The sequence below is a fragment of the Haliaeetus leucocephalus genome, unplaced genomic scaffold, assembly GCF_000737465.1.
Source record: "Haliaeetus leucocephalus isolate CR32 unplaced genomic scaffold, Haliaeetus_leucocephalus-4.0 Scaffold495, whole genome shotgun sequence".
Taxonomy (NCBI): domain Eukaryota; kingdom Metazoa; phylum Chordata; class Aves; order Accipitriformes; family Accipitridae; genus Haliaeetus; species Haliaeetus leucocephalus.
In genome coordinates, this window is record NW_010972931.1 from 6,765,718 (window position 1) to 6,778,301 (window position 12,584).

The 12,584-nt window shown below is 40.3% G+C and overlaps 1 protein-coding gene across 1 annotated transcript in view; it reads left to right on the forward strand.

Annotated features, from left to right (window-relative positions):
- The first annotated feature begins 12,499 nt into the window (after window positions 1-12,499).
- The window catches only part of RFX8 (RFX family member 8, lacking RFX DNA binding domain), a 28,663-nt gene continuing 28,578 nt past the window's right edge, over window positions 12,500-12,584 (forward strand). Inside the window, exon 1 of the mRNA XM_010575720.1 lies at window positions 12,500-12,549. Within this exon, the coding sequence (XP_010574022.1) occupies window positions 12,500-12,549 (50 nt within the window). The remainder of the gene's footprint in view (window positions 12,550-12,584) is intronic.

Consider the following 12,584-nt stretch of genomic DNA (forward strand, 5'->3'; position numbering starts at 1 on the left):
GCATTCGTGGTTATCACATTGTCTCTCATGAGCTTGATATGAGAATGCTTGAAGGTCGAACAATTATTTTGATAAGCCAAGTAGTTCCTCCCTGCCCTCATCTGCTGTAGGTAAATGCACAGCAGCCTTATCCACATGGAAAGCTAACCTTAGCAGCGGTCGGCGTTGTTCCAAGCAGGGCTCAGGCAGTCAGAAGTCAGCAGACCTCCAGTATCCAGCAGTCTCTCCATGGATTAAAAGCAGGTAAGAGCATGGTCTTAACTTCCTTTGTTCATAGGTGGTAGCAACCCTTCTGATTTAGACGCTGGCTATTCTGATCCATACTCAAATACTTGTAATGTTAAAGCGTGGTCACAAAGTTTTTTTCGTGTGTGCTCCTGCATATGTCAATGCAGCTATGACCAAAAGGCACAAGCAAAGGTAAGCACTTACAATCTGAAAATTGTTTGCCGCAAGAAGGAGAACCCATTCAGGCATGTTAAAAGAGTTTTGGACTGTTACCTAAAAGGCAAGTGCTCTTTTCTCTTTCTAAAAACATGAATATATGGCCCAGTCCTGTGGAGACTCCCAAAATGCGTCCTCATGTTATCCCTACTATTAAAGGGGAAGGGGCAGTTCTGAGAATTGATCATAGACTCATCAGGGCCTTGTGTTTGCTGAATTAACTTCCCCTAGTCAAAGCTGTAATATCATGTTCTATCAGTGGATGGGCTTTTAATATGTAGCAAGGGAATAAAGGTCAGCATAATTTTGATCAACGAAAAAAAATACTTCCTGCTCCTTGATTTTGTGTTTGTATTGTGTATTTTTCCTCCACAGTCTCAAAAGACAAACATTGACTGAAGCCATGAGTGTAGCTGAAAGTACTGTTCTTAGGATGGGGGTTCCTCCCTACTACTTACTTTAATCAGCCAATTTGATACATACATGTGTGTGTGAGAGACAAACAGAGCCAAAAAACCATAAATCTTTGCATTTTAAGAGCTCTATAGGCTTGAGCAAGCAAAATGGCAGTCAAGTGTCACTCCCTGCAAATAATCTTTGAACTATGAGCACCATGCAGGAAGATATATTTCATAATATAAAAGATAAACGGTGATATAAAAGGCAGATAGGGACATGCAGAAGAGCAGCAGAAATGGCTTTTCCGGGGGTAGTTCTATCCACAAATTGTTATGCTCTCAGCTGTACAGCCTGTGCTTCACAACATGATGTAGTATTTCGTGACCAAGAGGGGCTAGATTTTATTCAGATCCCTCCCGTACCTCCATTGAAAAAGAGGCCTCAACAGACAGAAGTTACATTATCCCATAACTAAAGCTGTTTAGTAAAGCTTGAATTCTGTTGATGATTGGCAGGAAATGTCGCCACGTGTCAGGCTCAAGTTTGCCAGTCTTAATGCCATCGTCGGTGGCTGGGGACAATCTCCTCCAGCACAGCAGGGGTTAACAGGCTCCTTCACTACTTAGCACAGGTTAGGAAAACAACCTAAGACTAAAGAAACCAGTTGACAAATAAATGCCCTGGCGGTAAGATACTGAAGGTCAAATTGTGAGCCTAGTCTACAATACTGATATTGTATTTGGATATCAAAGCAGATAGCTGAAGTATGTGTGAGTACGCTTTCTTTCATTAAGAAGGGGTTACTGTAGTACATTTTCTCCTGATTGGTTTTTCTCCTCAGCTCAGTACTTTCACCCATCGTAAGGGTCCGAGAAAAGTTACGCTGATGTAGACTGATAAAGTCACACTTAGATAAGGATGATGAGGCTTTCCAAAGAGCTCAGTTTCCGTACGGACTCATACATGAAACAATCCAAATTTTGCTGAGACCTCACCCAGAAACACTGGCTAAACCCAGTCTCTGAGAGTTGCCAAGTTCTGTGTACTAACAAAAGGACAACTAGAAGGGCCTGATTAAAAAAAACTTGGCAAGTCCGAGTTGTTTCAGACTACCAGAAGTTAGTGTAAGGCAACTGTGATTAAAAACTGCGTTGGCTTTGCAGGATGACTAGCAGCACCACCGATGAGGCAAGCATTGAAACTGGTCACAGCACAGGCATTTTACCCTCTCTGCTTCAGAGGCATATGAACCATTGCTTTTGGGGAAACGCACAAATAGGTTGTTTTTCTCCGAGCTACAAAGCTTGTGGTTAAACCACACTGAGCTGAAAAGGTAAAAACCTCACAAGCCTGCAAAATGCTTTTCACTGTCACATGCAGAATTAGCAAGGGTGTTTATGAGGAGGGCTGAACAGACAAAATCTGATGTTGTGTGCACTGGTTATTTCTGCCCTTGAACAAATCTTCCCAGGTCCTTATGCTTCAGGCATCTCTGCTTGAGTTGAGAGCAAGTCTTTTACATCTGAGTTAAGCTGCAGAAAAGTCTTTCTACTTTAAGAGCTCCAGCAGACTTTCCTGTTTTTAACCAAACCTGGATATTGCACCTAATAGGCACCACCACCTCTCTATTTATCCAGATATTTTTAATTTATTAGAAGCAGCTATCCACATTATTGGGTGTTTTATAATTAAAATACACAAAGGAACAGGATTAACTGGCAGAACACGAGTGGCTACCTACCCAACAAAAACTGACAGGGCAAAATACCACATTTAATAATATTACTAATAATGAAAAATTACTTTAGATTTAACCATGCACATCTTATTTCCCAACCTTTTATCAAAGGGCTAAGGGTTTTTAGCATGCACTAATAGTTAACAAATTGGGCTTCAGGAGACTGAAAAAGCTTTGTCATGCATACGCTCAAATGATCTTCCTTTCTTTCAAACTAGCAGACAGTGAACACTAACCCCTCTGTCATTAATGCGTTCATCCATCCCTTATTTGAGGTTCTTCCTAATTCCTTTGATTTCTCCCTGAAGGTGATAATCCACTCTTTAATTTAAGAGTCCTGCCTTATTGCATTCATTTTTGCATGAGCAAGAAGAAAACTGAATCAATCAAACCTGTGCAAAGCAACACTAAGCACAGTATCTCTGGATTAAACCTCATTTTCAGAGTAGAATTCGGCCCAAAGAAAGTTAGCATTTCAATAATAATTAATCACAGCATTAAAAAAAACCAGTTTGTCTTTTTATGTAGCTCTGAGACTGCACTGAATGGCTCACCTGAAATAAAAGCTGTAGATGTGGCTTTGTTTTTTGCCTGTTAAAATATGACATTACTCCGGCCACCGCTTGTACACTTTTAACCCAGCTAAGGAGGTGATGTACAAGGAATAACACCACAAAACTTTGCCAGTGGCTTCTGGTGTTTTTTACTGTGATGTTTTAGTGTCTCGACTGAGACGGGTAGCCCACCATTTATAGGAGTTGCTCAGGAGAAACCTTACTGGAGGTGCTTGGTAATTCCCAGCCAGGCTTCAGCAATCTGTGGGAAAGGAGGCTTCATCTTGATATGGGTTTGTTGTATCATACTGCTCGTGTGCTAGGACCTGTTAATGAAGGAGGGCAGCTGAGGGAAGCCCCAAGATGGAATGGGAAAGACGGGGGGGGAAAAAGTCATTTGAATGGCAACAGGTGGTTGAGGGTTTCAGAGATGAAGAGATTCCTTCAGAAAAAGTGGGCTGGATATCCCCCTTCACCGTGGCCTCCAATTAAAAGTAAAATTAAAGAACTTCCTTCACGTGAGTAAATATTAGCTGCGTGGAAAACAGCATTTTGGGTATGAAATGGGTGTTGCATAGGCAAGGAATACCACAGTAAGGTTGGCTCTACGTATTGTGGATGTATTTCTACTCGGTCAAGCTACATTTCTACACAGGCTGTGGTCATAACCGTGATGGTAACCCACCATTAAGATGCAACCTCTAAAAAGATGATGTTCTGTCCTTTCCAGAATTTGTTAAGAAATCACTGTGCATAGATCAGTACAGTACTTACTGCACTTTGTGCAGAAGTTTCTTAACTACTTGAATGCTTAAATACGCTAATGCCTATAAATGGCGTGAGTGATAAAATAATTCCAGGGTAACTTCTACAAAATGTTTGAAATCTGTTTTAAAGCTAAGAAGTATGAAAATTAGAAAAAGACAAGATGAAAGCTGCAGAAGCATAAAAAAGAATGCCATAAGATTATCTGAAGCCAGTCATACAGATTACTTGACTGTGATGGCAAATTAAATCATGCTGTTTTCCAAGAGTCACTCATAGTTAAAATTGTGTATCTTCCAAAACAAAAGCTTTGTGCATCGCCAACAATATTTTAGCATCTCTTTCAATTAAGAAAACAATTAAAGATTTGATTTAAAAATATTTTTCTCTGTGGCCCCTAAGGCTTCAAATGATGGAAATATTTCTGATTCTAACTTATTGTTGCACAGTTGAAAGGGAAAAAATCCATTTTTTTTTTATTATTTTCAAGACATCAGTGAAAATCCATTATAGATATTTGAAAATTTCAAAGATATACTAAAACTGAACATTTGAATTTTTAAAATATAACATAGTTTATGAATTTTAATTTAGAGGCTATGCTATGCAATAGTAGGAAACTCTAATGGATGAGTAATTACCCAATTCACTGCATAACATAAAAAAGAACTTCACAGATAAATTATCATTTCATCTTGAAAGTTGTATAGCTGAGGTTTTTCAACTGATTTTCCTCATCTGTCAAAAACATTTTGGAATTACAAGAGAGATTTTATTTTATCATATTTGAAATTGTGAGGCATGTATCCACAAGATACTGGCCTCTGTAGCTTAAAAGTGAAAAAAAAATCTTTAAACGTTGACTAGGTTGGGTTTTTTTATATACAGCATATTTGGAAAAAGGAGTTTCTTTTGTACAGCAGGTTAGATTCCCCACTTGAAATTTTAAACTTGTTAAAGGTGACAAATAGGAGGATGACGAAGAGGCATGACTTGCCCTGCACTGTATCCTAAAAGGTTGTTCTAATCAGTTCTAAAAGTTTCAAAACTTAAAAAGTTTCAAATTCAGAACCAAATTATTTTGTATGGATTGAAGTTTACAACATTTCTTTATTCACGAAAAGGTAAATTATGACAAGTAATGAGAGAAATTATTTGGTCCGAAGTATAGTTGTGTAAAAACTCATTTCAGCAAAACAGAAAAAAAATTCATCAGTGGTATGCTTTTCCTCTTAAATATTTATCTCCACATTTTTATTTCAGCAAACATGATTCGATTATTTTCTCAAAAGAAAAAGGCTGCCTTTCGGGAAAACAGTAAGCATTACTGCAGGTTTTGAAACATGCTCCAAGGCTGAACATCTGTCACTTGCATGAGGAATACTGAAGACCGAGAAGTTCTGAAGAACCATCTCACATTCCCAGAAAGATTTTATTACGATTAATCTGACGTACTAGCTGTTTCCCATTTTCACATCTTCTGGAAGTTACTAAGCCTGGTCTGAACTCGAAAGCAGCAGTAGAACGTATATTTTCTTTTATAAGCAAATTCTGGCAAATTGCAGAAACTTGTTAAATACTGTTTCTGTCAAGACTGAGCTTCAAAGGAAAATGAAGTTCAACTACTACACGTTAATGATTTTATAATTTTTTTTATTTTAAAAATTTTATTAAAAAAATAATTCAATGATATATTGAAAATATTAAAACAGATAACAAAGCACTGTGAATTGTCTGAGGAGTGCATTTGAGAGAAAAATATATGAGGTACGTACTCTAAGGTGCCTCTTAAAATGAAGTTTTGTCTATTATTATTCCCATGGCTCTATCTTCTGTGATGGAAGGATGATCACACTACCACTGGCTGCAGTTGCAATGAGGCTGCCAGAGCTGAGTGGCCGTTTACTAAATTTGCCTGGTTCCACATTTTAGATATTAACGTTCGGCAGTAATGTCGTTCAAAAGTAAAGGGCAAAACCCCTCTCCATACTCTGAAGTGCAGAGGTACTGTGCTTTCCAGGTGGACTCCTGCTTAGTAATTAAGCAACTGCATCCTGCGTCTCTAACTCACATGCGCTAATCTTACCGGAGGATTTTCTTTGGCAGATTTTACGTTGAATCAGTTGTAGGTCTGCAGTTCATGTCTGGAATATGCTTGTTATAAAATTGTGAAAGAATTACTTCAGTGAATAATTGTAGGTCTGCAGATCATCTCATTTATGAATTTTGTAATCCAGATTGAAATCTTCAACTGGGAATGTATTTTCTGCAATAAATCAAGTAACATTAATTTATGCCCCATACGTACAGTTTTTTAAATTAACAAGTAGAATGTGAATATTAATTGTCCCACTGACTGTAATATTGCCAAGTTTTGCTTTGCTTTATCTGCAAGGTTTGTAACATTTAATTTGAATAAGTAATCAAAACAAAGTCAACAGAAAATTCTGAACTGTCTTTTGGTGACCCAACACTTGAATTAAATGTTTGTTTCCCATGAGTAAGTCACATGGGAATTCTCACAGACGAGTATTATGCTAGTAATGCTCGCATGATCGCATATTCATAGAAAATAAATATGAAATGTTTACAACCAGAGTTAATTAGAAGTTCACTTTTGAATGCAAATTAATATTTAGGGTACGTATTCACTCAACTCTAGTCCTTGCTCGCGCAAAACTCCAACAGTACCAACCAGAGGGCCAGTCCCATGTTACAAACAGCACACAGTCGAAATAAGAAGTTCGCGGTGGTGGAAATGTTTTATGTAAGCCATCTGAGGAACGCTTAGCAATAAAGGAATGTATTTGTAAGTGTCAGGAATGGTGGAGTGCAGTTCAAGATCAGGATCACGAATCAGGACCATAAATTGAGGACGTCGACCGGTCCAGAGACCCACCACGGCCGCTCATACCCCCAACACCCCCAGAGCCCCTTCATGTGGATGCAAAGCTATGGGGCCAGAGTATAAACAGGCAAGCTGCTCCGAGGGGGACTTCATATCAAATGTTTCACAAAGGTTGATTTTGTAATGTATTCCAATGGAAACAGAGAGTCTAAATTAATATAGAAGACATCTTCTCATCCTAAACCATATCAGTCTAATCTAATTTGCTAAATCGGGAAAAAGAAACACTCTCATTCTGCCAGAGGAATTGTTCTCAACCTTTATTCAGCTTCATGTTTGCTGCTTGCTTCAGATCTAACACAACCTGTGTGAGCCCACAATAGCTATATCTATTCTAGCTGCATCAGCTGGCTTAAGAGAAAGATACTATTACTCTTTATAAAGTTTGTCTTGACTATATCTTTACACTGCTGCAGCGACAGCAATGCTACTGCTAGCAACGTAAATGAATATTCTACTTATCTGAACAAAAGCCAAACATAGACAAGTCACAAATGCTTCAGATGAAATTAAGAAAGAGACCGTGCAGCAATCGTGGAATAAATTATGTTGCCAGGGATGTCTGGGGGTTGTCTCGTCCACCTCCCTGCTCAAAGCGGGGTCCTGGCGAATCTGAACTACTCAGATGGGTCCTGGCACTTTCAGGATTTGTTGTTCCTACAGTGGTTATGTGGTCAAGCTTATTAAGTCTGTTAGGGTGTTTTCTCTCTCTCTAATTTATTGGTAGTCTCAGATGCAAGTATTAAATGAAAATATCATTTATGTAACTATAAGCAAGGCATAAATCATGCTATCTCCTGCTACATTTTCTAGCCTGGAGGATAAAACAAGATTTGTAAAAGAATAATAGGAATATAGGGCTTGCAAATATGAAATTTGGAGAACAGTTATACAACTGTATACAGTTTTAATCATATCACCTCTGACACTACATGCACACAATATTTCTTTGATGTGCCACTTTGTCCTAAGACATTCAAAAGGTGGGAAGATAAAACTACATCACTGATGTAATACATGCCTTACCTTCAAAGAACTATTGAGGCAGGATTTTTATTTGTTATAAAAATCATCATTCTCAGAGGAGATTAACTGTTAACTGCATCGTCATTTAATTATGTTAAACTTGTTACGCTGAAGCTTTCAACAAACACTTTCAGGAAAGTTATTGCTTAATCTAGCTATTTAAGTGAAACACTTTTACCTGTCATTTTTAGTAAAAAAAAAAAAAAAAGAAAGCATCTGTTTTCACAGTAAAGTCTGTGTTTATTCTGGGGGAGGAGGGAGATGTTTTCTCTCTTTTCAAAACTTTGGTAGCTGGACTTTACCTTGAGCATATTTCAAAGCTGCCCTTAATGCCATTCCTTCCATCAAAACTAATTGATTCACTGTGTAAACATTCCTGATGCACATTCAAGGGTCGTTTGCATGTGGTCTGCAAAGCAGGTACAGGAGCTAATGTCAGAGCTGCTGTTTGATCCACCAGCCTCTGAGACAGATTAAGCTTTTCTGTATGACTCACCACTGCTTTTATTGTAAGGAAAAAAATATTCTGTTTCTGTTCAAATTACTGTAATGTGCAAAACCAGCATCACTATTTCGGAGTTTATAGCAGAGTCCTTAATAATAGATTGTCCTATTAAACAGAAAGTTAACGTCAGTATACATCCAGGATGTACAAAACAAAACAAAAAACACAAAAAGAACAAATGGGGGAAGCACAATAAAATACTACTTAGACTCGGAGGAGCAAACACAGCATCTTCTGCCAAGCAGAAATGAAGCAGTTGCTTTCTCCTGCAAGCATTACCTCAGCCACTTCTGGACAGATAGGCTTTTATCCATATCTCCATCTTCATGAGTCACCATATAAATTGTTTGGCTGCCCTGAGCAGGTCTAAAGAGGGTGAAATATAAAGAGCAGATGTCATCAGCACGTGGTGGAGACCACAGTCCTCAGGTCCATGGTCACCCTCCTAGAGACACTGCTTGTCCAGGGAGCACCAAGGGCAACCGGCAGAGCCCTGTGGGAAGTGTTCAAGCCGCTCATGGCAGGACCAAAAGCAGTCAAAGAACATGGAGACACGTGGAAATGCTGTCATGGTACCCTCATTCTTCATCCTAGTCAAAAGGACATCAGTAGCCAACACTGCCCCAGGCAACATCTAGGATTAATGTTGTACCAGCAGAGACTTAGGTGTTCTGCTTACAGTGTGGAAGAGATTTCCCCCCAGTCTCCCCACCAGACACTCCAAAACCGGGTGATTTGAGATGGTGCAAGGACTGGAGCAATTGTCAGTGATTGTTCCCCATCTCAGGTCACCAGACCCTGAGCCTTTCTAATGGCTTCACATCTTCCAGGAGATCTTAATCATGCAATGATTGCATTGTTTGAATCAGTTCATTCTAGTCCCGACACATCCCAATTTACATACTATTTTGTGTTCCCAGCTCTGTCATTAATGTTTAATGCCTTAATTCAGCCATCAATCCCCACTCAGCAAAAAGATTCAACTAAGCACATATTTAAAGTTAAGCGCATTCTTACATGCTTTCCTGAAATGAAGCGGTCTTACACACATGCCGACATGCTTTGCTGAACTGGGTTTTCATGCACAAGAGAGTTCACTTGCCATAGGCTCTTAGGAGAGGAGCCTTCCTCTTCCTCATGTGCATTCATGTTGAAGTGTGTGACTTGTGAAGGACACAGAGTTTTCTATAAATGGCAAAGCATTATATTCAAGGAGAAGGTTGTTGCAGTCCTGTTTTGGTTTTGCTGCTCCAAATGTCATGACACAACCAGGTATGATCTTCTCTATTTTCTGAAGTCTGTCAAGTGATTTATTTTAAACTAAAGTTTGAAAGATAGCTATTACTCTGAAGATCTGTGTTCACAGTAAACAGATCAGATCGAGGTAATGACTGATCATTGGTGTTATTCAAATCTCAAAGGAAGGAAAAATCAGTAAACCTTTGCACAGATGTCATTTCTTCCCTGTTAGGTCAACTAGTAGAGAAAAAAAAAACCAAACAACAAAAAACCCCAAACCAACAAAATGTACTGATTGATTTCTCAAAGCAGGATATTCACCTTTGCCCACCAGGACTCTTACTCCAACACTGACCAAATTCTTTTCACTTTTCATACTGAAAATTTGATAGTATGTTGCTCCAGGGCCTTGGTTTGGTGGCTGGCAGGGAGACATTTGTTTTTTTGCTTTTACTTTTCAACCTCTTTTACCCATTTCTTTCTACAGGAGTACGAATGAAAGAAATACCACAGGGGCCTTTTCAGCTCTAGGGGAACATACAATATATGACAGTCACATATTTTCATTGCTGCTGGTAGTGGTGGAAGCAGTAGCGGATTCACTTGCTTTCATGACTGTTTTATACATACTTTAGCTCAAGTGCTTAAAAATCTTACAAAGCACTTACGTTAAATATTTTAAGTATTTGAGAGATGTTAGCACTTTACTGTTCCTTTACAAGACAGCTGTCACCAGCAAGAGCTCTTACATGGTCTGTTTACCTCACAAGGTAGGCAAATCTCACAAGGTATTCAAATCTTCTCTTGAATGGGGGGGGGTGGGGGGGGTATTAAGGGGAGATGTCTGTTACCTCAAAGTTTGATTTAAATTTGTCCTACTTATGGGTGAAATTTGGAGGAAAGGAGCTTCTTTAGCGCGCCTTTTAATCAGTTCAACCATACTCCTAATTTTAGGTCAAATTTTTGTTCAGTCAAAGTGCACGTTCAATAAATACTCTTTCATTTTATGCAAGGAGGATGTCCGTGACGGCAATAAAGAGCTTTGCAACTTTCAGCTTATGCAAGACTAAAGACTTACTACAGTTTGACCTAGCATACATCCACCCAGCCCTATCTGACTGGATTAAATCGAAGAAGCAGATTTCAGGTTTTCAATCAAATTCTACTAGCAGCCTGGTGTTTAAAATCAGAATTCCCCTTCCCTCCCAGCCACCAGCATTAGATTTATTTGAAAGGTTAAAGAGACATTTTCTGAAAAACTGGAAAAACCTTAATCAAATACTAGTAGTGTCAAGATTTGAACAGCACACAGATCCATCTATCTTGTTATTGTGACCCAGAAATTGGGCAAGAGAAATTCTGTGACCTTCTTTATATCTCTCAAGCCATGGACAGTAACTGGACAGTTTCTTTGTGCAGCATTTGCTTCCTCTCATCAAAACTTTTCTGAGTATCAAGTGCTGTCCAGGGACTTTTTGATCTGTGTGACTCCCCTTGCTCCAGTCTGTCACCACAGAAATAACCCATTTATCATTTTTCAGTTTTAGATAAGTCGTACATGGGGTTTTTTCCTGCTTTGGAAAAAAAAGTAACTTTTTCCCTTTGGGCCCAGGGAGCTTCATGAACTTTGTGGAGTTTGAGATACAGTCCCAAAAAGTCAGTTGTTGGTCATGAACCTTGAGAACTACGACCAGGACTCAGGCAAACATGTAAGCAAGCCAGTTGCAACTGGAGATGAGGTTTCCTCTTCCTCAGGTACCTTAGTGGAAGGCACTGCTACGCCTGCAGTGTGGACAGGCACATCTGAATCAGGAGCGAGCGTGCCAGGCAGCGTCTACCGCAAAACCCACTGCGGAAGCTCTACGAGTACTTACACGGCAAAACCACACAATTCTTAGGGTTGCTGCAATATCACTGCTGCTGGTTCTTCGACAGCTAGTTTAAAGGAACTTGAGAGAGTTTTCACTCTACAGTATTTGCAGGAGCATTTGCTGTGTAAGCTGAACATCCCACAGAGAAGGTCAGGAGACTGTGGAGATGTTACAAAATCAAGACCAAGAACTGTACTCAGGGCAGCTTCCACAATAGGTTATTAAGTACAGTTGCTGATGACAGACTGTATTGGTTACAGTGTGAATACTAACCTGTGTTTTGGGCAGCCATCGTTTTCAGGGCTTTGGTTCGGGGGCCTGGCAGTGAATAGCTTCTTCCCATGGGGTTCTCAACCCAGCACGAGGCTTTACAGATTAAAAGCAACATGTATTACACATGGCATCTGTGCGCACTGCTCCTCAAAAACGAGCTACACCGAGGGACTAGAAAACCAGCAACCTTCCACCATAAATTCCCCTTTCCTGATCCCCTGTCCCCCCACTTTTAATATTGCTGTCTGCTGACAGGTTGGCTTTGGTCACTTCATCGTAACAAAGCAATCAAGTCAGTCTGTGTCATACGTGGGCTCTGAGCAGCTAATTAACATGAGGCAGCCACGGGAGTTTCTGAGAAGCTGAGCTCTGATGTAACCCAATGCCATCCACTAGGAAGCTTTTAGGCGCTCCAGCCATACATAATTTATTTTCACCAGTCACATGGCAGTAAAGCTCATTTTGCATAATGGAAAAGCGCTTACAGGGTTTCGGTGGAGCAGGCGGCCCTTTCATCTGTCTGTATCAAAGAGAAATTAAACAGTTACGGGAGTTGACAGCGTTCTTGCAGAAAAACCCTGAAAATAATGGTTTAAAGGCGTGCAAAACCTCCTCAGCCAGCGCTTTACGCCACCCCCGGGCCAGGAGGGCTCCCGGTTCCCCGGCAGGGCTGGCCGGGGGGGCAGGGGCCGGGCTGGATTGACCGCCCCCCCCCCGTCCCGGTGACCGGGAACCGTCGCCCGGCGGCCGGTACCCAACGGCCCGGTGCGGTCCGGGATGGCGGAGGGCAGTCCCACCTCCCTCCTGCACCTCTCCATTCTCCGCTGGTGTGTACTGGGAGAGGAGAGGGGGGGGACACCGA